The sequence below is a fragment of the Oncorhynchus clarkii genome, chromosome 32 (genome assembly GCF_045791955.1).
Source record: "Oncorhynchus clarkii lewisi isolate Uvic-CL-2024 chromosome 32, UVic_Ocla_1.0, whole genome shotgun sequence".
Classification (NCBI taxonomy): Eukaryota; Metazoa; Chordata; class Actinopteri; order Salmoniformes; family Salmonidae; genus Oncorhynchus; species Oncorhynchus clarkii.
Genome location: NC_092178.1, coordinates 35,788,956 through 35,813,012, shown reverse-complemented (window position 1 = coordinate 35,813,012; position 24,057 = coordinate 35,788,956). Strand labels below are relative to the sequence as shown.

At 43.9% G+C, this 24,057-nt stretch overlaps 1 protein-coding gene across 3 annotated transcripts in view; it reads right to left on the bottom strand.

Moving 5' to 3' along the window:
* LOC139392393 (sterile alpha motif domain-containing protein 12-like) overlaps positions 1 to 24,057 on the bottom strand; it is a 118,314-nt gene that overhangs the window by 69,323 nt on the left and 24,934 nt on the right. For all 3 annotated transcript variants that reach the window (XM_071140352.1, XM_071140353.1, XM_071140351.1), the window contains 3 exons: positions 20,235 to 20,434; positions 14,493 to 14,622; positions 1,509 to 1,649 (listed from right to left, as the gene is read on the bottom strand). In XM_071140352.1, coding sequence (XP_070996453.1) covers positions 1,509 to 1,649; positions 14,493 to 14,622; positions 20,235 to 20,434 — 471 coding nt within the window. The remainder of the gene's footprint in view (positions 1 to 1,508; positions 1,650 to 14,492; positions 14,623 to 20,234; positions 20,435 to 24,057) is intronic.

Sequence of the window (24,057 nt, the reverse complement as noted above, 5' to 3'; positions counted from 1 at the left end):
ACTGGGGAGTTTTTCAGGATAAAAAAAAATCTGGTTCAGTATTGAATCTATTTTGAATTCAGGTTGTAACAACACAATGTGGAATAAGTCAAGGGTTATGAATACTTTCTGAAGGCACTGTACTTGAATGTGAACAAACAAACAATGCTATGAAAGTATTTGTAATGGAATGGCCCAGTTTTGGAAAACAATGCCACTTTATCCAACTGTCCTCCTTAGTCTAAAAAGCCTCTCTACCCAACTTGAGCATTACTGTTTAGCGAAAGGACAACTCTTCTTTGTTGTTGATAAAAAAAGTAGAGAATCCTTCAGAATCCTCCCTCTGCGTGGAGACGATGAGAGGGGCGAGGAATCTAATTATTTTCCTCCCATGGCCCACTGCTCCTTTAAGGTTAATCACTGTCCGTCTGGCTAATTCTGCCTTGGCACACTGCAATAATTACACCACCGCTCTCCTTATCTCATCTCCAGTCTCTCCTTTTCTCACAAATTCCTCTTTCACGCTGCCCTTTTGTCATTTCCCACAACTTCCCTGACCGTCAGGTCTTGCCTTCCCACACCCTTATTCCCCCCAAAAAGTGTCTAAAATACAACAGCTCTCCTCTGTTCAAGGCTCTCTCCGTCTCTTATCTTAGTTCAGTGTTCGCCTCCCCCACTAAATGACCCACCCGGCCCTTTCCGCAGTAAATCTAGTTCTCCTTCGACCAGCTCCTTCCCTTCATTTCACACTTCCTCCTTTCCACACCACTCCCCATTTCTCCCTCCTTTCTTCCCTCCCCAGTCTAATTCTCACAGCAGCAGTTCTAGTAGCACAAGTTCAGCCTTTCTAGGGACACAAGGGGCCCCGCTCCTCCAGCAGTAGTGTAGCATCACGCTCTCCCTCAACCAGTGGCAAGGGAGAAACCAGTGGCAACAAGAAAGGAGCATCAAAGAGAAACACCACAAGAATTTGAGACGAGAACAGTTTCCCAGTATTTGGATTTCGCCCCTGAAGCAAAAGAGTTCTGTGTTGAGATCCAGAGACAAGTTGATGGGGGTGATGCTGATTTTAGTTACAGGTGGTGATGTGGGTGATGAGTGGTGCTGAACGCTGAGGAGAGACAAATCACTAAGAATGACTGGATGTCAGGGTGTAGGGGGTCAGTGTTGTGATTGGACGATCTGAGATGGGGAGACAGAGTGCAGAGTAGGGTCCAGAAATACACACATACTGTAAATTGGCTGTAGTGTTGATTGGTGCAGGTGGCTGGCTTTGGCCACATAAAGAGTGCCGAGAGAACAATTAAAACCAATTGAATGTAAAGCCGCACGACCATGCAATCGGGTGAGTGGAATGGCCTATCATTTCATAGGCTATCACTGTAAAGCTGGTCACACCGGCTCCATCATGGCCAATGACAGAGGTGCAATCCCAATTGTCACCCGACTGTTCCTACCATTGGAGAAAAGTAGTGCACTATATAGGGAATAGGGTGCCAATTGAGACGCTACCATGGTGAGAGTTGTACCTTGCGTGAGTAGCTGCAGGGTGCGGACCTCTTCTCTGACGCGGAGCTGCAGGACCTGCTGGAGGATGTACTGCCGTTGGCCCTCCTGCATGATGCCCATTCGCTCCAGCTTCCTGTCTGTCAATCTCATCAGAGCCCGCCCTGGCCGGAGAGAGGGAGAGAGAGAGAGTGCGAGAGAAAGGTTAAACTCAACTCCTCCTCATGAAATAAACAGACTCCCCCATCTCACTCACCCAAAGCAAACGCCATAAAGGGGCACAAGGAAGACCAAGTACACAAAACATTTGCTCTTTCCGTGCTTCTACACCTGCATTGCTTGCTGTTTGGGGTTTTAGGCTGGGTTTCTGTATAGCACTTTGAGATATCAGCTGATGTACGAAGGGCTATATAAATAAATTTGATTTGATTTGATTTCCATGACATAGCTTTCACCTGGATTCACCTGGTTAGTCTATGGTCCTTGTTGATTAACGTTACAGTTAAATCCACTTCAGTCAATGTAGATGAAGGGGAGGAAAATTGAGACATGGATTGTGTGTGTGCCATTCAGAGGGTGAATGGACAAGAAAATATTTAAGTGCCTTTGAACGGGTTACTGTAGTAGGTGCCAGGCGAACTGGAACTGATGTGTCAAAAACTGCAACACTGCCGGGTTTTTCCACGCTCAAATCTCCCGTGTGTATCAAGAATGGTCCACCACCCAAATGAAATCCAGCCAACATTGACACCTTATAGAGTCATGTCCCATCAAACTGAGGCTGTTCTGAGGGCAAAAGGGTGTGCAACTCAATATTAGGACGGTGTTCCTAATGTTTTGTCCAGTCAGTGTATTTACAGAATAAATATTTAATGAAATTGATAAACATTGTTTGGAAAAGGATCTCAGTAGTACCTCAAAGTGAACTAAAGCATAACTGAACAAAAAGGACTGTCTCTCTCTCTGAATGCTGCCTTCAACTGCAGTTACATACAATAAGCAGCACAAGAAATATCCCATTTTCCATTTCCATTATGTATACATTATCAAGGTGACTCTATTCTCAATCTATGAATAGATAATTCTCTATCCTCTAACCATTCAATACATGTTATTAAATTTATGCTTGGGTATGCTAGCAGGAAGCAGCCAACGATGACTCACTTATTCCTTGAAACTATCTTCATCTGGCTACGTAATGCACTTTAGCATAATTATTAATCTTATTTCGCCCATAGGCACCTTCTTCTGGGAGACCTTGATTTTAAAATCCCTAATTTAATCTTCAATATAATTTCTTAAAAAGTAGGTGATTTTGGCCAGTGATAGAAATGCAGTGGAGAAAGTAGAGTCTAATTAATTACGCTCGTTGTGGAAGGCCTTTGTGGCAATGTGAGGGATTGGGGAGCTAGATAGAAAATAATTCCTGCCGATTACTATGCATTAGCCCGACTCCTGTAAATCCCCCTCGCTAGTTTACCCTAATGACTCGGGGCTCTGATTTGCTCCTCCTGATTGGCTGGCAGCCTGCTAACTTTACCTGGTACATGGTCTCAAAGCAGGGCTATGGTGGCATGACTGTCACATGCTCTCCCTCTTTCATCCCGAGCTCCCTCCTCCCATCCACCTCCAACAGTACTGTACTTACTGCAGTCATTACATACTCTAGATTTGATGTGATTTCATAACGACTTGTTACTTAACGCCTTTGTATATTAACTTTTTTTTTACCTGTGACGCGGCTCATTATTCAAGATTTATGTTTTTTTGTTGACACGGGGTGTTGTGTGAAAGCATCGTTGGCTATAATGTCTTGTGAGAAAGTAACTTTTGGTGATTTATTGCAGTTTTACACCTTATGCAACCATGCCTCAACACACAGTGAGCAGTTAACAAAGCTAAAGTGGTCTGTGTATTGGTATTTGTGGGTGACTATGGCCAAAGACTGGCAAAAATTGTTAAGTGTAAAAAATAAATAAAATATGTTGAAATGCCAGCTACGGTTTTAATGATGCCCGTTACAGAGTAGCTAACTATAGACAGGAGAACCTATGAGGGCCAGTAAAATGGGACGTGAGAGAGAACTAGAACGACAAAGTGACTGTAAAAAAGGATCACCTGAGGAGTCTATAAATTATGACCAACAATCACTTGGCACCTCATCCGAAATCCTACGCAAATCTGCTTGGCAACAGAGGCACCTCTTTAGCTTAACCTCATGGCTATCGGTTCTATAAACAAACACAACCATACAGGATGTATGAGAGATAAAGCTTTCCAGATCAATGACTAAACAGCTGCTATAATAACGCATCTTTAATTATCAATATCTCAGAGTTAAAAGGCGGCCGCTTAAGATGCCTCAAGATGAGAGCAATTTGGAGTCAAGCTGCTAGTTTCTTGGCGGCGGTGCCAACATAGCTCCTTTCCTCTCCTTCCGGTAGCAGCCGGGCGAAACGCCTCTGTGGAGTTTCTCGCCGCTGCAGTTCTGAGTCATTGACTCCACAATCCCACAAAGCCACAGTAGGGAATTTATCAAACCACAATTAATACACAGAGCAGTGTAGCATGGCCGGGCAGAGAGAGCACAGAGGAGTAGAGGATGAGGGGAGAATGCCTGAAGAGAGAGAAGAGGAGGGGATGAGATGGAGAGAGAGAGAAAGTTAAGAGGGACTAGGAGTGGATTTGAAAAATAAATAAATAAATAAATAAAAAAAGAGTACATAAAATGAGAAAAGAGGAGACTTGTTGAGGACTGAAGACACAACTTGGGGTTGAGTGGAGTGCTATGACAAGGCAGTGTCTCCAAAATGGTAGACAATTGATACAGTGTTGGGGTTGGAGTAACTATTTCCTAATGGGTCACGTCATGGCAGGTAACTTGGTTGAATTTAGAGAGTGGTTCAAAAGAAATGTCAAAAGATTAGCTATACTATTTGTGGTAAAGGCAGATAGCTATACTATTTGTCACCAAGCAGTCCTCCCACACAGGCACACACACACACACACACACTAGGGATAGGCATTTGAAATTATTTTACTATTCAGTTTTTGTGATTTCCTTTTTGTCAAAACTTTTTTTAAATAAAAAATTGCTCGACTGTCTCAACCAATCAGAATGACGCAAATGCACATGGCTGAGGTAAACAGAGGACAGTGTGATTTCTCCGGGAATTTGTAAGCAACAGCAAAAGAGAAGTCAGATTTTTGCCATGATAGAAGTGATTGTTACAAAAAAGGTGTTTTGCATTGATCAGTTTCAGGTCTAGTGGAACCGCCTGTTATTGCCGTTTAAAGTAGGGAAAATAGCATACCGATATCAGAACAGCCTGGAGGGCCAAATGCGCAGCAGTAGCTCAACTCAACGTTTCATAAACTACATTCAAGTTTGCTTTGTTAAATTAAGAATTTCAAATGTCATGGTATATCCTTGTAGGTAAAAGTGTCACAAGGATCATTTCATTTTAGACAAAGCTTTTTCACTGAACACTCACTGAAGTAATCGAATACTAACGTCTGTTCGATATTCGATTAACCGTGCCCATCCCTAAAACACACACACACACACACACACACACACACACACACACACACACACACACACACACACACACACACACACACACACACACACACACACACACCTCTCTCGGACTCAACCCCAGCAAAGGTAAGAGGGCTTCTATTTCAATTTCCTTTCCTCTAGAGTCTCTAGACCATCTGTGATTGGAACACGGCCAGACAACAAAACAAAGCTTCCTTTTTACTTCATCTCCTGTATTCACTTATATTTGGCCAACTGACTGACAAAAATGACTTAAGGCACTTCTGCCTCTTCAGTTGCACTATATCGATTGGATTTAAAATTCCCCTCCCACTCTCCAGTTGGTCTCCCCTGTAGCTTGTTGGCTGCCGGTGTTAGATCTGCCCTCTCACTGTCCACCCCTCTATACCATTACCGCAAACCTGCCTGGATGAGGCCTCCTTCTCACCCAAATATTAGTTATTGTTGAAAAAGGCAACCCCCTATAAAAAAACAGGTACAGATGCTGTAAAAGACAGTATGTATTCAAGTCAACATATTCATAAATCTATGGATACAAACCTACAGTGCGTACACAAACGGACCAAGCGTTAGATTAATGGGCAGGGGGAGTGCAGATCTCAGTGTGCGGCTGCAGGCAGATTAATCTACAGCTATGGCCTGGCACAGTCAACCACTGCTTTGATGAATGGGGGCTTAGAGTGCACATGTACACACACACCCCTGCGGGACCTGTCCCTTTTTACGTGTGAACCAAAAGCCATGCTAATTACTACTCTGTGGGTAACAGGGGCACAAAAGCAGAAAATGAACCTCACTTTCTCTCCATCTCACAACTCTCTCCAAACGACTAGTCAGTGAACGTACATGGGATCTACAGAAAGAGCTGGGCTGGCTGTGAACTGCAGATAGTTCTCAGGTAAAACCTTTAGACACAGCTGTGTGTGTGTGTGTGTGTGTGGGGGGGGGGGGGGGGGGGGGGCGTATAGACTACTGAATGTCTCTGGTTACCCTCCACATGTGCAATAAGTCACAACATGCAGCAAACACATCCTTATCAATAGACCATTCTATAACAGGGGTCTCAAATTGGTGGACTGCGAGCCAGATCCGGCCCACAAGCCTATTTAATGTGGCCCACTGTTGTCTAAATAAATGCGAGAGTTAACATTCACAACTTACTGTGTATATCATCCTTTACTAGTGCTTGGCTTACTGGCACACATTACAACTACATGGGTGACCATGATGTGACTCTCTCAGTAACCTAGGCACGATATTGTAAAGTGCTGCTCCCAAATGGCAATGAGATGGGCTATGCGCTGAGATGAGTTCCAATGGGTTCCAAATTAGATGCTAATGCTATTTCTGACTGGAGCAAATAGGGGCATCATTCTCAAGGGGATGCAGCCCTCATCCTTAATGAAGCAAAGCACAGTAGCAGAGGGATAATCAGCAGCACAATCACACTGCAACCTCAGCAGGATGCTAATTCAGAGTCACTGCCCATCTACAGTATCCGATTACTAATCATTGTTTATTAACTAGCACAGAGACGTGAGGAAGAATGTCATATATAGCATTTCCATTGTGAAAGGATCAACATAATCATACAATTAGGTGGCTCTCCAGATGCAATCTGATCACTTACTATACGTTTGTTCCTTTGTGTCGGCCTATCGCTCGCAATGCTTTTCTCACCATCATTGAGGATGGGTCTAGTAATGGAGCCAGAGGAGATGTCTGCCGTTTAATCAATTGTGCTATTGTGTGTTTTGTTCGAGTTATTTGTAACTTATTTTGTACATAATGTGTCTGCCACCGTCTCTTATGACCGAAAAGAGCTTCTGGATATCAGAACAGCGATTAATCACCTCGTACTGGACAAAGATTTCTTCTTTAAAAGAGTCGGACGCAAAGGATTTACTTCAGACACCCGACAAGGCCAAAATCCCCGCCATTCGCATGAAGAACAGACATCGGGGAAGTAGGTCGGGGTGCCTTGTAAGGATCCGACAACGAGTGGGTAATCCGTCTCTACCATCAGTCCTATCAGCCAACGTGCAATCATTGGATAATAAAATGGATGACCTCCGACCAAGACTATCCTACCAACGGGACATTAAAAAGATATTAAAGTTATGTTTCACAGAGTCGTGAACGACGACATGGATAACATGTAGCATGTAGCTGGCTAGGTTCAGTCCATCGGCAAGATCAAACAGCTGCCTCCGGTAAGACAAAGGGTGGCGGTCTGTGTCTATTTGTAAATTACAGCTGGTGCACAAAATCTAATATTAAGGAAGTCTAGAGGTTTTGCGCACCTGAAGTAGAGTATCTCACGATAGGTTGTAGACTACACTATTTACCAAGCTGTCTATATACCACAGCAGACCGATGCTGGCACTTTTACCCCTTTTTCTCCCCAATTTTGCGGTATCCAATTGGTAGTTTCAGTCTTGTCTCGTCGCTGAAACTCCCGTACGGACTCGGAGAGGCCAAGGTCAAGAGCCGTGTGTCCTCCGAAACACAACCCAGACAGTTGTGCACCGGGGCCTCCCACTCTTTCTATTCTGGTTAGAGACAGTTTGCACTGTTCTTTGAAGGGAATAGTACACTGCGTTGTACGAGATCTTCAGTTTATTGGAAATTTCTCACATGGACTAGCTTTCATTTCTCAGAAAAATAGACCATTTTGGCCATTTTGAGCCTGTAATCGAACCCACAAATGCTGATGCTCCAGATACTCAACTCGCCTACAGGCCAGTTTTATTGCTTCTTTAAAATCAGCACAACCATTTTCAGCTGTGCTAACATAATCGCAAAATGGTTTTCTAATGATCAATTATCCTTTTAAAATGATAAAACTTGGATTAGCTAACACAACGTGCCATTGGAACACAGGAGTGATGGTTGCTGATAAATAGGCTTCTGTACGCCTATGTAAATATTTCCTTCCCTCTGCGGACAAACTCATCCTAAACCATCTCAATTGGGTTGAGGTTGGGTGATTGTGGAGGCCAGGTTATGGATTTCCATTTCCGGGCAGCCGCACACAAGCCTAAGATCACCATGCACAATGCAAAGTGTCAGCTTGAGTAGTGTAAAGCTTTCCGTTATTGGACACCGGAACAGTAGAAACGCGTTCTCTGGAGTGATGAATCACGCTTCACCATCTGTCAGTCTGACGTACGAATCTGCGTTTGGTGCCAAAAGAACGCTTCCGGTTTTTCATAGTTCCGGTTAGGTCCCTTAGTTCTAGTGAAGGGAAATCTTAACGCTACAGCATACAATTACCTTCTAGACGATTCTGTGCTTCCAACTTTTAGTTCAGGAGAAGGCCCGTTCCTGTTTCAGCATGACAATGCCCCTGTGCACAACGCAAGGTCCATAGAGAAATGGTTTGTTGAGATCGGTGTGGAAGAACTTGACTGGCCTGCAGAGCACTGACCTCAACCCCATCGAACACATTTGCGATGAATTGGAACGCCGACTGCGAGCCAGGCTTAATAGTCCAAAAAATGTAAAACAAATATTCAGGGCCCGACCTCACTATTGCTTGTGGCTGAATGGTAGAAAGTCCCCACAGCAATGTTCCAACAGTTAGTGGAAAGCCTTCCTAGAAGAGTGGAGGCTGTTATAGCACTTGGTGATACATCAAACAACATTTAGTACTACAATAAAATACTGCTATCCTTCTTACAGTATGCTCTTGCAGAGGTGAACCTTTAAATAGAACCAACACTGGTGCAGGCTACACCATTTCCCTACAGTTACGTTATACAACATTTTGCTGGATGCTTTCATTTTGACTGCAATCCAAAGACCGTCTAACACCAAGGGTCCGTCCAAAACGGCACTCTATTCCATATATATATATATATATAAATTGTGCAATACAGTGCCATTTGGGATACAGATCAACGGTCTCGTATCTACAGCTGCATCTCTTGGTCTGTCTGAAGTGGAGGCCATTGGATCACCATGTTCTAATTCAGTCAAGCCACTGCTCCATGACAGGGGTGTGTGATTCAATAGTCGTCAACCCTTTAATCTTCCCCTTTCCTCTTCTGATTACATGTCAGTGCACCTCTTTACTGATTACACATACGGTATCAGTCGAATGTGTACATAACTCATTTACCACACCACGCTCTTTGCTCGCCGCCACGACTTAGTCTTTGTAATTACACAAGATTAGGTACTAATATCTAATTACGCCTTAATATGCTTTAATGCAATTTTAACGACAGCTCCGTTAAAGTCAAATTCGGAGGCTATCTTGTGGTTGCATCAAAAGGGGGGAAATCGAGGCAATCGAGGCTGGAGGCGGTCAGATGGGGAAAACACTGATTTTGACTGTTGCTCGACGACGCTGGTAGGGGATGGCAACTGGCGGCTGCATATTGAAGTCATTCAAAGAAGTGGAAATATAGCACTGCTGCAAAGCCCATGGATGGAAAATGCATTGTACTGTCAGAGATAGGGCATACAATGGGGGATGTGTAAGAGTTATGGTTTGGATACGCTGCCGTGTATTGATTTGATACTTCCGAGAGGAGGAACAGTGGGCCAAGACCAATGAAATTGAGTCGTATTGACGTCCTACAAGAGGCTTAGGTTTTCTACTAGTAGTACTACTCTGTTACTATAGTTACCATTGCAGAGGAAGTCCTATCAAAACAGAGGGCCTTCACCTAATCAGACCAGAAACAAACACCACACAACATGATTTTCAATTTCCAACTCAATTTCCTAGCCCCAGCCAGAGTGTGACAATGCATTGACTCAACCAATCTTGGTTTACAAAACAAAAATGTAAAAATTAAGTGTTGATCCCATGTTTCATGAGCTGAAATAAATCCTAGAAATGTTTCATACTCACAAAAAAACACATTTTGTGCACACATTTCTTTACATCCCTGTTAGTTTGCACAATTCTGTGAAGGGAGTCGTACACAGCGTTATACGAGATCTTCAGTTTCTTGCCAATTTCTCGCATGGAATAGCTTTCATTTCTCAGAACAAGAATAGACTGACGAGTTTCAGAAGAAAGGTCTGTTTCTGGCCATTTTGAGTCTTTAATCGAACACAGAAATACTGACGCTCCAGATACTCAACTAGTCAAAAGAAGGTTTTCTTGCTGCTTTAAAAATCACCCAACAGTTTTCAGCTGTGCTAACATAATTGCAAAAGGGTTTTCTAACTATCAATTAGCTTTTTAAATTATAAACTTGGATTGGCTAGCACAACGTGCCATTGGAACACAGGAGTGACGGTTGCTGATAATGGGCCTCTGTACGTCTGTAGATATTCCATTAAAAATCTGCCGTTTCCAGCTACAATAGTCATTTACAACATTACAATGTCTACACTGTACATCAATTTGATGTTATTTTAAAACGGACAAAAAAACGAAATTTCTGACGTGACCCCAAACTTTTGAATGGTAGTGTGTGATATACACTGCTCAAAAAAATAAAGGGAACACTTCAACACAATGTAACTCCAAGTCAATCACACTTCTGTGAAATCAAACTGTCCACTTAGGAAGCAACACTGATTGACAATACATTTCACATGCTGTTGTGCAAATGGAATAGACAACAAGTGGAAATTATAGGCAATTAGCAAGACACCCCAATAAAAGGAGTGGTTCTGCAGGTGGTGACCACAGACCACTTCTCAGTTCCTGTGCTTCCCGGCTGATGTTTTGGTCACACTTGAATGCTGGCGGTGCTTTCACTCTAGTGGTAGCAAGAGACGGAGTCTACAATCCAGCTCATCCAGGAAGGCACAGCAATGCGAGCTGTGGCAAGGTTTGCTATGTCTGTCAGCGTAGTGTCCAGAGCATGGAGGCGCTACCAGGAGACAGGCCAGTACATCAGGAGACGTGGAGGAGGCCGTAGGAGGGCAACAACCCAGCAGCAGGACCGCTACCACCGCCTTTGTGCAAGGAGGAGCACTGCCAGAGCCCTGCAAAATGACCTCCAGCAGGCCACAAATGTGCATGTGTCTGCTCAAACGGTCAGAAACAGACTCCATGAGGGTGGTATGAGGGCCCGACGTCCACAGGTGGGGGTTGTGCTTACAGCCCAACACTGTGCAGGACGTTTGGCATTTGCCAGAGAACACCAAGATTGGCAAATTCGCCACTGGCGCCCTGTGCTCTTCACAGATGAAAGCAGGTTCACACTGAGCACATGTGACAGACGTGACAGTCTGGAGACGCCGTGGAGAACGTTCTGCCGCACAGCCCTTCATGTGCTCGCCAGAGGTAGCCTGATTGCCATTAAGTACCGAGATGAGATCCTCAGACCCCTTGTGAGACCATATGCTGGTGCAGTTGGCCCTGGGTTCCTCCTAATGCAAGACAATGCTAGACCTCGTGTGGCTGGAGTGTGTCAGCAGTTCCTGCAAGAGGAAGGCATTGATGCTATGGACTGGCCTGCCCGTTCCCCAGACCTGAATGCAATTGAGCACATCTGGGACATCATGTCTCGCTCCATCCACCAACGCGACATGGCACCACAGACTGTCCAGGAGTTGGCGGATGCTTTAGTCCAGGTCTGGGAGGAGATCCCTCTGGAGACCATCCACCACCTCATCAGGAGCATGCCCAGGCGTTGTAGGGAGGTCAAACACACTACTGAGCCTCATTTTGACTTGTTTTAAGGACATTACATCAAAGTTGGATCAGCCTGTAGTGTGGTTTTCTACTTTAATTTTGAGTGTGACTCCAAATCCAGACCGCCATGGGTTGATAAATTTGATTTCCATTGATAATTTGTGTGATTTTATTGTCAGCACATTAAACTATGTAAAGAAAAAAGTATTTCATAAGAATATTTCATTCATTCAGATCTAGGATGTGTTATTTTAGTGTTCCCTTTATTTTTTTGAGCAGTATATATATATTATATATAAATATATATATATTATTTAAATAAATAACAGACACCTATTCAACTTGTTTGTTTACACAGTTGTTCTCGAGCACAATACTACATTCATCATGATTTGAGTCCTCTTGTTGATTCTAATTGAGTGGAAAAAGATGCGCATGATATTTCCAAGAGATTGATTGGGCTGCAAATTGCATTGTGTGCCCGCTTGTTTTAATTGGATTCTGTTCATTAATGCTGGATGGGATGATGAGCGAAATTACTAGCGTGTTTTGTGCATATCGTTATCGCTAATTGATCCTGAGACAACAACACCTCACAACTGCAGGTAATTACACTAATTGTGAGACAACATCTGAGTCACTGTTTGTTCCATTATCGGCGGGCTAATGAGGAAATGCATAATTTACAGACAACGTGCTAAGATTATCTAATATCTTATATCGAAGGTTATCGTCAAAGAAGTTTGAAGTCAGCCAAACTCGTGGTAATGGTCTCATGAGGAAAATGAAACGGATGGCAAAGGGCCCTTAATTCTTTACACAGAGCATCATTTGAGATTTTATTTGTTTACGTACAGTGCATTCGGAAAGTATTCAGACCCCTTCACTCTTCCACATTGTTACGTTACAGCCTTATTCTAAAATTGATCAAATAAAAATTCTCAACCTACACACAATGCCCCATAATGACAAGGCAAAAACTGGTTAAGGAATATTTGCCAATTTATAAAAACTGAAATATATACATAATTATTCAGACCGTTTGCTATGAGACTCGAAATTGAACTCAGGGGCATCCTGTTTCCATTGATCATCCTTGGAGAGGTTTCTACAACTTGATTGGAGGAGTCCACCTGTGGTAAATTCAATTGATTGGACATAATTTGGAAAGGCACACACCTGTCTATATAATATCCCACAGTTGACAGTGAAGGTCCGCGTAAAAACCAAGCCATGAGGTCAAAGGAACTGTCCGTAGAGCTCCGAGACAGGATTATGTCGAGGCACAGATCTGGGGAAGGGTACCAAAAAGTGTCTGCAGCATTGAAGGTCCTCAAGAACACAGTGGCCTACAGCATTCTTAAATGGAAGAAGTTTGGAACCACCAAGACTCTTCCAAGAGCTGGCCGCCTGGCCAAACTGAGCAATTTGGGGAGAAGAGCCTTGGTCAAGGAGGTGACCAAGATCCCAATGGTTACTCAGAGCTCCAGAGTTCCTCTGTGGAGATGGAGAACTTTCCAGAAGGACAACCATCTCTGCAGCACCACCAATCAGGCCTTTATGGTAGTGTGGCCAGACGGAAGGCACCCCTCCGAGTAAAAAGGCACATCACACCCCGCTTTGGAGTTTGCCAAAAGGCACCTAAAGACTCTCAGACCATGAGAAACAAGATTCTCTGGTCTGATGAAACCAAGATTGAACTCTTTGGCCTGAATGCCAAGCCTCACATCTGGAGGTAACCTGGCCCTATCCCTATGGTGAAGCATGGTGGTGGCAGCATCATGCTGTGGGGATGTTTTTCAGCGGCAGGAACTGAGAAACTAGTCAGGATCGAGGGAAAGATGAACAGAGCATATAGTACTGAAAGATCCTTGATGAAAACCTGCTCAGGACCTCAGACTGGGATGAAGGGTCACCTTCCAACAGGACAACAACCCTAAGCACACAGCCAAGACAACGCAGGAGTGGCTTCGGGACAAGTCTCTGAATGTCCTTGTGTGGCCCAGCCAGAGCCCGGACTTGAACCCGATCACTTATCTCTGGAGAGGCCTGAAAATAACTGTGCAGTGAAACTACCCACCCAACCTGACAGAGCTTGAGAGGATCTGCAGAGAAGAATGAGAGAAACTCCCCAAATACAGGTGTGCCAAGCTTGTAGTGTCATACCCAAGAAGACCCGAGGCTGTATTCGCTGCCAAAGGTGCTTCAACAAAGTACTGAGTAAAGGGTCCAAATACTTAGTTTATTTTTTATAAATTAGCAAACATTTCTAAAAAACGTTTTTTTGCTTTGTCATTATGGGGTATATTGTGTAGATTGATGAGGGAAAAAAACTATTTTAAATCAATTTTAGAATACGGCTGTAAAGTACCAAAATGTGGGAGAAGTCAAGGGGTCTGAATACTTTGTATGCACTGTACATGTTACTGACATGGGATTATCACTGAATGTAGCTAGATCCTATTACCGTTAATAGAAAAAGTAGCCTCATCCACATCTTTATGGAATGCCGCTGCAGTGTGCTCTGGTTCAGAACAAAGCCCCAGCCATCTCCGTTTCCTTGTGGCGTAAGTGCATCATGGATGAAGTGCTCAATTTCGCCAGTCACGGCGAGTCGAGAGGGCGTCAGTACCTCACAAATAAACAAACATTGTCATGTAAATCAGTCGTGCGCCGAGAGGTTGAGTGCGTGGCAATTAGCCGTCTCGCCATTATGCGGCAGGTGGGTTGTTAGCGGGTGGGCGGGTGTGACCTTGCCGAGGGGCTCGTTGGAGGAGGGTATGATTGACATGACGGGAACCGCGACAGCAGATATTCGGGCTTTGGCTGGCGCACCTGTGATGTCATGCTGCTTGAAGGAGTCACTGTAGATCTGGTGCTGCTTGGGGCAGTGCTTCTTCAGCCACTTGCACACGTCCTGCTGGGTCCACAGGACCACTGGCTTGGACAGCTTTACATTCCCCGGCTGCATGGAGGGGAAAGACAACAGATGACTTAAGTCCAATATTGATGGCACATACAGTATGCATTAATACACTATACCAGTAACACACGAGACTACCTATACAGTGCATACACAAACAATACCAACCAATACTTATCTGCAAGGGCCATTTGTTTCATCCTCATGGATGATCAGCATGTCAGTAATAGACAGCAGTACACAAGAGTAGCTAGCCTATGAACTATGTATGCCTAGGGTTAGAAATTACAGTCCATGCCAATGATATAGCAATGTCTACGGATATGGTCATGAGAAGATAACGTATGTTACACAAGCAGCACTAAATGGAATCATGGTATAGTACTATTTAAAATCGGACCAAAGAGGACATACTGTAGTTAATTTGAGCCGACAACAACATGCAGCCAGGTGGATAGTTATGTTGCCTAATCCCACCAGGCATTCAGTCTGCGTCCCGCTGAACAACCCGCCACTGTAGCTAAAGTGCTGGCGTCGCTTCCTTTTGATTGAGGGGCTACTAAAATTACAGAGCCACCCCCTTCCTCCCATCTCCCTCCCACTCCAGTTAGCGGCGGCTCGCTGTGCGGCACAGCGATAAAACATGCCTCCATCTAGGCTAGCATAACAACACAGTACCCACAGCATTGCCCTGTCTGTCTGTACCTGACTGACTAGAGAGAGACAGGGAAGCGAGACAGATAGAGAGAGCACCACCGGGGAAGACCGTCATTCTCCACGTGCCAAGCATAGTTAGAGTACAGACAGACGACCGACATGACTGCTTTGGCAGGCCACAGAGACGCTGAATCTGCAGGTAAGGAAGCGATAGGAGACCTCCGCTGAGGGGCAACAAAATCCCACGTTAACCATTAAATACAGCTCAGCACTAATTAACTCTGACTGGCAGCCTGGGGCGTATGATAGAGTACAGTGCAGGAAGGGGAAGGAGCTAGTGTCGTTCTGGATGGCTTATCCAGAAACACTACCATGATGAGCCAGTAGGGAGGAATGGGGAAAAAGGGGGGAGAGAGAGAGAGAGAGAGACGGGGCATATGTACACACACACACACACACGTGTATGTACACACAAGTATGGTGTGCGTGTGACAGAGAGGGTTAAAGAGAAGGGACAAGGCTGGAAGGAGGATCGATAGATGACAGGAGAGAGGGATAAAGTCAGAGGCTTTGCTCACTACTGCTCAGGGGCGAGTGTATGTAATGTGAACTGCCCATGGTGAGCTTGGTGGGAACTGCAACAGTTCCTGAATATATGACATCGTACTGTAATGTAGCACAGAGCAGTGTTTCTGGGACTATAACATTGTGTGAGGCTATGCCCGCCAGCCATGGAACGTAAGAGAGAAAGAAAGAGAGCGAGAGAGAGAGAGAGGAAATAGAAAGAGGAAAGGAAAAGTCCAAATAAATGCGCTTGAGACCGAGCCAATTAGAGACTTGAGTGACAGCGCTGGTGTGCGACGCGAGAAAAAGCTAGCTTCATTTCTAAGTGAGAATATGCCTGTGTGCACACGCTCGCAAACACAACACAGTCAATCTGTCCTTGGCATATTTAAAAACACAATATGCATTTCAGGTGTTTCTCATGTTACCTTAGCAACAGAGCAAGGACAACTTCAAAAACAAAACAAATAAGAGAATTTCAACCCACAAAGCCAAAATTGAAACATACAGTACACCCACAGCAACACACAGACTACTACCAGGTGTAATGAGTAGGATACTAAAAGCCTTACAGGTGGTTAATAAATGACTTACATTCATTTAAAGTAATACCATTATTACAATAATGTAAAGGCATTTCAGGGGTTCTCGTAGTGTTGGCATAGCTCCACTACCATGTGTAGCCTAGTAAGTACACTAAACTGCCCTACTAAGCAAAGGAGCAGCAACCGTGCATTTGGTCAAAAATGAGTATACTTTTTTTTATACTCAACTACTTGCTTTATCATGTCGACATATATCCTGACTCCATTGTGTTGCATAGAAAATGTGTGCGAGTGTGTGTGTGTGTGGGGGGGGGGGGGTCATGTTTGCACTAACTGCCATCACGAACTTCAGTTACTGTCAATTACCTTGGTTTCACTGAGCTTTAGGCTGCAGTGTCTACAGTTTACCTTGGTATTATGCATTGTTCTTTGCTGATACAAGAAGCAAACTATATGACACTGACAGCCACAAATAAATACATTAACAAGTTTGTGTAAAAATATATTTTTTTTTAAATCAGCATGGAAACCAGTGGTTGTATCAAGCAAGAAGGCAGTACCTGCCGTCTAGTCAGAGGTCAGGGTCAATATTAATACAATTAAAATAACCTCATAGTATGACAGATCTCCAATGATTGTGCTTACAATTCATTTGGCTGGACAATAAAAAGTCATTTTTCTCAGTTTCACTCTATAAGCAGTTACTGCTCTTTTCCTTGGTAGGGAAGTAAACAGCTCTGGCATTCTCAAACATACAGCGCCACCTAGCGAATAAATTACCACACCGCATCATTCCATTGATACAGTACACAATTATTTCCTCAGTGATGAGGGAATAACGATTAGCGTCACGCTGACCGAATAAGTGTGTATTTGAGACATTGAGCCCGTCTCGTTCCCTCCCTATCCCCTCCGTAGCTCAATGACCTAGTTCGGCATTGCGGCATTGGGCCCATAGTTTCTCTCTCCCCGAAAGCTCAAAGGCGCTGAAAAGTCGCTAATTATTCAATTTCATTGCGGGGATAAATCAGGCTAGGCTGTCTCTATATGTGGACGGTAGGCCGTGCGGCAAGGGAGAAATAACAAGCTACGTAAATTAATAACCATTTTAAAGACGCTTCCGGGTTGAAATTGGAACGAATGACATTTTATTTTCGTGTCAAATTGAGAATTGGCAAACCAACCCTTATGGGATTAATTGAAACAAACATTACAATAATTCACTATGGTAATTAAATGAGCATTCTTCCGGCGTTTTCTGCATTGCGCCTCAGCGATTTTTTAAATAAAAAAATAAATCTATACATAATAGTAAATAAGGTTATCCAAACAATAATTACACCCCTAGAGCAGTAAAATAATGTACACCAGATACATACAAATAAACAAGTCACTTGAACCCAGTCTGACACAAAGAGAGGATTCATATGGTAGACAAGCCTACACACACACAATATTTTTTCAATTTAATTATAGGTAGACATGACCTGTTTCAATACGCAGAGACAATATTCCTGATCTGACCTGTTTCAATACGCAGAGGCAATATTCCTGATCTGACCTGTTTCAATACGCAGAGGCAATATTCCTGATCTTACCTGTGCACATAGCAATCTCTTTTTAGGTAGGTTATACATAATATATACCCCTCACACACGTATTGGATTTACAAGCAGTGCGGAAACAGACTATTGGGACACAAAGAAAGAACATACACAACACTGGCTTTTAATGGGTGACCCACGAGGCGACACACAATTGGCCCAGCGTTGTCCGGGTTAGGGGAAGGTTTGGCCGGCCGGGATTCCCTTGTCGCCTTATCTCTCTAGCGACTCCTGTGGCGGGCCAGGTGTATGCACGCTGACACGATCACCAGTTGTACGGTGTTTCCTGCAACACATTGGGTGCGGCTGGCTTCCGGGTTAAGCGAGCATTGTGTCAAGAAGCAGTGCAGCTTGGCAGGGTCGTGTTTCGTAAGATGCATGGCTCTCGACCTTCGACTCTCCCGAGTCCCTACGGGAGTTGCAGCGATGGGACAAGACTAACTAGAAAAAGGGGTCAAACGTTTTTTTTTTTAAGAATACAGCATGATCATTACCTTGTGCGGGGGACAATAAAAGGCCACTCTAAAATGTGCAGTTTTGTCACGCAACACAATGCCACAGATGTCTCGTGTGCAATTGGCATGCTGACTGCAGGAATGTCCACCAGAGCTGTTGCCAGAGAATTTAATGTTAATTTCTCTACCACAAACCGCCTTCGTCATTTAAGAGAATTTGGCAGTACGTCCACCTGGCCTCACAACCGCAGACCATGTGTAACCATGCCAGCTCTCCACATCCAGCTTCGTCACCTGCGGGATCATCGGAGGAATATTTCTGGCTGTCATAAAGACCTTTCGTGGGGAAAAACTGATTCTGATTTGCTGTTCATATAAAGGAAATCGGTCGTTTGAAATAAATTCATCATTATTCATCTATAGATTTCGCGACTCTGCATGGGCGCTGCCAAGGGTGGGCCTGGGAGGTCATAGGCTCACCCACTGGGGAGCCCAGTCATGGCAGCACCCATGCAGAGTTGTCAAATCCATAGATTAGGGCCTAATGAATTAATTTAAATTGACCGATTTCCTTATATGAACTGTAACTCAGTAAAATCATAAAAATTGTTTCATGTTGCGTTTATATTTTGTTCAGTATATAACACATGCCATTTAGTAGACACTTTTATCCAAAGCAGCTTACAGTCATGTGCGCATACATTTTACAGCTGCGTGATCCCGGGAATAGAACCCACTATGCTGGCATTGCAAGCACCACGCTCTACCAGGTCATGCTTTCAGTCGATGCTGTTGCTTAGCCACAGAGTTTCCCTATTGGCTGAACTGCACCTTACTGTGCTGGCTCTGACATTTTATTTTCAAACATGTTCCAGCAACTAGAGGTATGTGTAGCCTGGCCAGAGCAGTACAGCTTGGCTCAGTAGTGTTAAAAGGGGATCGAAGTCATGAACTCAACAGACGGAAACTGTACAACGTGCATGGTTGAAAATTGTTTGGCATTAAGACATCCTAACATTACTCCTATAGGTTTCTAATGAGGAGTCCATGCAGTCATGACATTATTTTTCAAATTAACCTACATGGTGGTTTATCACTCTTACTTGTATACTGTAGGAACATAGAAGGCCTGCGCCACGCAGTGAGACTAAAAGCATCCTAGTTTTTCCAATCAAAGGCGTAGCTATGTGGAGCTTCTCGAAGGACATATTGTCTGGGTGAAAGCAGTTCCAGTTAGCCAGATAATTATCTGTCATTTTCTTTCTCATCTCCCTTCAGAGACAGAGGCGGAAAGAGGAGGAAATGTCCAGTCCGTTGCCTCGACAGGATGCTATTTTTGTAGAGGAAATAAAAACAAATCTCCACTGACGACAACCTTTAATTTAAGTAAATAGTTCTCAGGAAACATTGAATAAGGGCTGTCGAAAGACCGCAATGGTTAGGTGCCAGAAAGTGTGCAGTAAGGAAGTAATTATTGAAATCAAGATGGGCAATTAAAATTGGTTAGAATTACATTCTTGAAAGTCTGTAAAAATGTGCAACCGTAGAGCGAAAGGGCTGTTACTAATATCCCAAAATGAACCTACAAATCTATTACAGACCAATGATCGTGGTACGAGTGGTCACCCCAGCCTGGTACCTATCCTGTCATTCGTTAGAGCAGACTTTGACACCAGCTGTACCATATATTTTATGTGCTCCAACACCTTGTACACCTGAAACTAGTCAACTAATCAGCCATTTGAATCAGTTGTGCTAGGGTTATGATACATAAAATATATGGAATGACTGGGTTGAGAAAGGCTACATTGAAGTCCCCCTGTTCTTACCCGGGAGAGTTCTGACTCGGAGACGGAGCGCTGGGGCAGTGAGTGGCGCTGGTACCCGGGGCTCACGTCCTGATAGGTGGGGCTGTCGTCGTCCAGCACGGCGCCTTGGTCTAGGGGCTGCTCCTCCAGGTGCGAGGTCACGTCGTCCGGGCACATCATCTGGTGGTCGATCCCATTCTGGCTCAGGTTGCAGTGGACAGCTGCAGGGATAAATGGGGAGGGGACGGACACAAAGTTAAACTATATGACATGCATTTGTACAGTATAGATGTGTGTACCAACCATCTTGCTGGTTGGTAATAGTTCAGAAATGCAACAAATACAACAATGGAAAAGTAAGTACTTGAATACCAGTAGCAAAGGTACCAACCAGTGTTACCACATTTGAGTTCTTGATGCATGTTCTACTATAAAAGTACTTGAATACCAGTAGATCACTAGAGGGCGGTACATTACAATTTGATAGAGTGGCCAACACTATCTTCCTTGGAAAAGATTCAACAATTAGCCCTAACATTTGTGTAAAGCTTTTATAACACTGACAATCATGACATAATTACACATCTAGATAAAAGTAGATCGCAGGCACTATTTGACGTCAGAAAACAGAAAGTACTGACAGGAGTTACCATGGTAGACTAAAGTAGTTTACCATCCATCAGGCTTTTGAAAATGATCCAAAACCAATAAAACGCAACCTTATGTTTGAGGTCAAAGATTATAACGGTTTTCCTGACTGTGATCTCTTTCAATATTATTATTTTTTTTTAAACACAATTTTGGCGGCAAAACTCTGACCCAGTCTAACCCCACACCATTTGTTTGAGGGTACACAAACTACACAAGCTGCATAATAACTTCTAATGATTTCCTGCGACAGGCAAATTTGCATTGCGGGGAGATTAAAAAGACACGTCCATAAATCTGACCCTGATGTAAGTCGTGTTGGCACGATGCCAGGTGGCAGATAGTGGCCCAGAACAAGTTTAGGCAGCTGTTACCGAGAGATTACAGGAAACCCAATAGGGAAAAACTCAAATTAGTTGTTTTTTTAAAAAGCGTTTTTCCCTCCTAGTAGAGTAAAAGGCGGCGAGATGCCCTTCTGATTCTGATGCTCTACCACCTCAGTCTACTTCTTGATGGCACCACAACGTACAGCAGAGATTACCACAAAGGGTTACTGGACAACGTCCTGCTTGATTTGACGGACAATTATAAGCTACAAGACTAACTAATAAATCATTAAAATATGAGAGAAGTGTTTGTTTCAAATTTGAGCTGATTGAAATAAAATGAAAATTAGACAGCCAGACATGAACCCGGGGCAGTTAAGTCCTTGCAATAGTAAACTATTAAAAAAAAAACAATCGCAGCAATACATGTGACCTGAACTCTATTGAACACTTACAATGCCACTTCATTATCAATAGCAGTTGACAAGACTAGGTGATTACCAGACATCTGGTGTAGTTTCAGTTTCAAGCTGAAACTAGGCAGAAACCATGATGCATTCCCCTTTAAATAGAAAAGGGCAATACACATGTACACGAGGGCCATGTTTTAACCAAAGGCAATTTAGGATGCATGGCACAGAGCTAGCTATCCTCCTGCACGCTTGTCGCCTCGCTCGTTCTTTTGCGCTCTCCCTCTATGTATCGTAACGCATTGTAGGACTGGTGTTCAACCATTCTGGAGCAGCAGTGAATTATGTTAAATCTGTAAAATTACAGCAATATGGAAATCTATTGAACGAGAGAGAAAATGGATAGAGGGGAGGGATGAAAGGAGCGGGAAAGATGGAGTTGCCTGGCTCTCTGTCCTGTTGAGGAAGAGGGCTCAGTGGGGTAGGTGGGGGTTGAGGAAAAGGATGATTTTTTTCCTGCAATAGTCCAGAACGTTCACCCCCACTCCTTTCCTCTCCGACATGCGCAAATGGTGATGGAAGAGAGCCGCAGCCGTCTGCTCCCCCCCCCCCTCCTTTTTTCTCTCAATGAGGCCGAGTCAATGACAGGGAAAGGGAGCAAAGAAACGCATAGAACCACCATCTTGGCAATTGGAATGACTGTATCAGTGGTCTTTGGAAGGACAAAGGTTGGTCATGAATCCGAAGGTCGTACGAGTACTACAACATAGCAGCCCTGTATAATTATGTTTTATCACCTGTATATGGACTCATATCACGCTGTTGTAATGGTATAGTTTCCACAACATAAAGATATAAATAACATAAAGATATACAATGATGAGCATTAGACTTTCCCTCAGATGTTTTTTTAAAAGTCAGGCTCCATGAAGCTCCCAGATCATCCATGAAGCCCCCAGGTCCTGAGATCCTCAAAAGGTTCTACAGCTGCAACATCGAGAGCATCCTGCCTGGCAATTGCTCGGCCTCTGACCGCAAGGCACTACAGAGGGTAGTGTGTACGGTCCAGCACATCACTGGGGCTAAGCTGCCTGCCATCCAGGACTTCTACACCAGGCAGTGTCAGAGGAAGGCCCTAAAAATTGTCAAAGACCCCAGCCACCCCAGTCATAGACTGTTCTCTCTACTACCGCATGTCAAGCGGTACCGGAGTGCCAAGTCTAGGACAAAAAGACTTCAACAGTTTTTACCCCCATAAGACTCCTGAACAGGTAAACAAATGGCTACCTGGACTATTTGCATGCCCCCCCCAACCCTTCTTTTTACGCTGCTGCTACTCTCTGTTCATCATATATGCATAGTCACTTTAACCATATCTACATACTACCTCAAATCAGCCTGACTAACCGGTGTCTGTATTTAGCCTCGGTACTTTTATAGCCTCGCTACTGTAATATAGCCTGTCTTTTTACTGTTGTTTTATTTCTTTACTTACCCATTGTTCACCGGACACCTTTTTTGCACTATTGGTTAGAGCCTGTAAAGAAGCATTTCACTGTAAGGGCTACACCTGTTGTATTCGGCGCAAGTGACAAATAAACTTGGATTTGATTTGAGATCAGCATCCATGCAATCCAACATCAAAGTTTGGATTGGAACAAGGGGTAAACAAGGTGGTAAAGGTTGTGGAAGCACAAGTAGGCTATTAAAAGTCCATTTGTACTATAAATACATTTTTTTAAATCCTAGTTCTATTTTCCCTACACAGGCATCCAGAGCCATATCTGGGCCAACAGATCTAAAGTGAAGCCGATATAATCAGAAGTTAAGTTTGCTCAGTGTGAGCTGGTCGCCGTGGCACTCCGGCTTCACCCTCCAAGTAGAGCAGAGTATGTGCATACACTATGAACCAGAAACCAGGCCTGGAGAAAGACTAGCTGACTGGAGCCCTGTACCCTACATTAGGGGCCTCAGCCGCCAACTCCCAGGACATTTCCCCAAAGGTGAAGTTAATTAGTGAGCCGCTAAGGGGCGTGAGCTTTCGCCCTTTCACCCATGGGGGGGGGGGGGCTCCATAGACTCACTTTTATATGCTGATCTTTTAAAAAACAGTAGCTTTGATCGCTAACCACAAATAAGCCTTTTCATAAGCTGCAGAAAAATCATATTTACTCCTCTGTAGATGCTCTGGAAGCAAACAACTATTTTGGGGATTTTATGGACCGACAGAGTGTGGGTAATGGGTGTTGTATATTTGCATGCAGTCTTTTAGCATCCTCCATCTGTGGTTCACTCTGTCATATATTTATGCATGCACAGTCAGAAAAAAAAGTCTCAATCTCTCCAAAAAGTATAAAGCATAAGTGAGTCTCCACAACTGACTCCCCTAAGGACTTTCAAGAGCACATTTTCCATCAGCAGGGGGAAGGCACAGTCAGATCCTTGTTACACGCTTGCCTA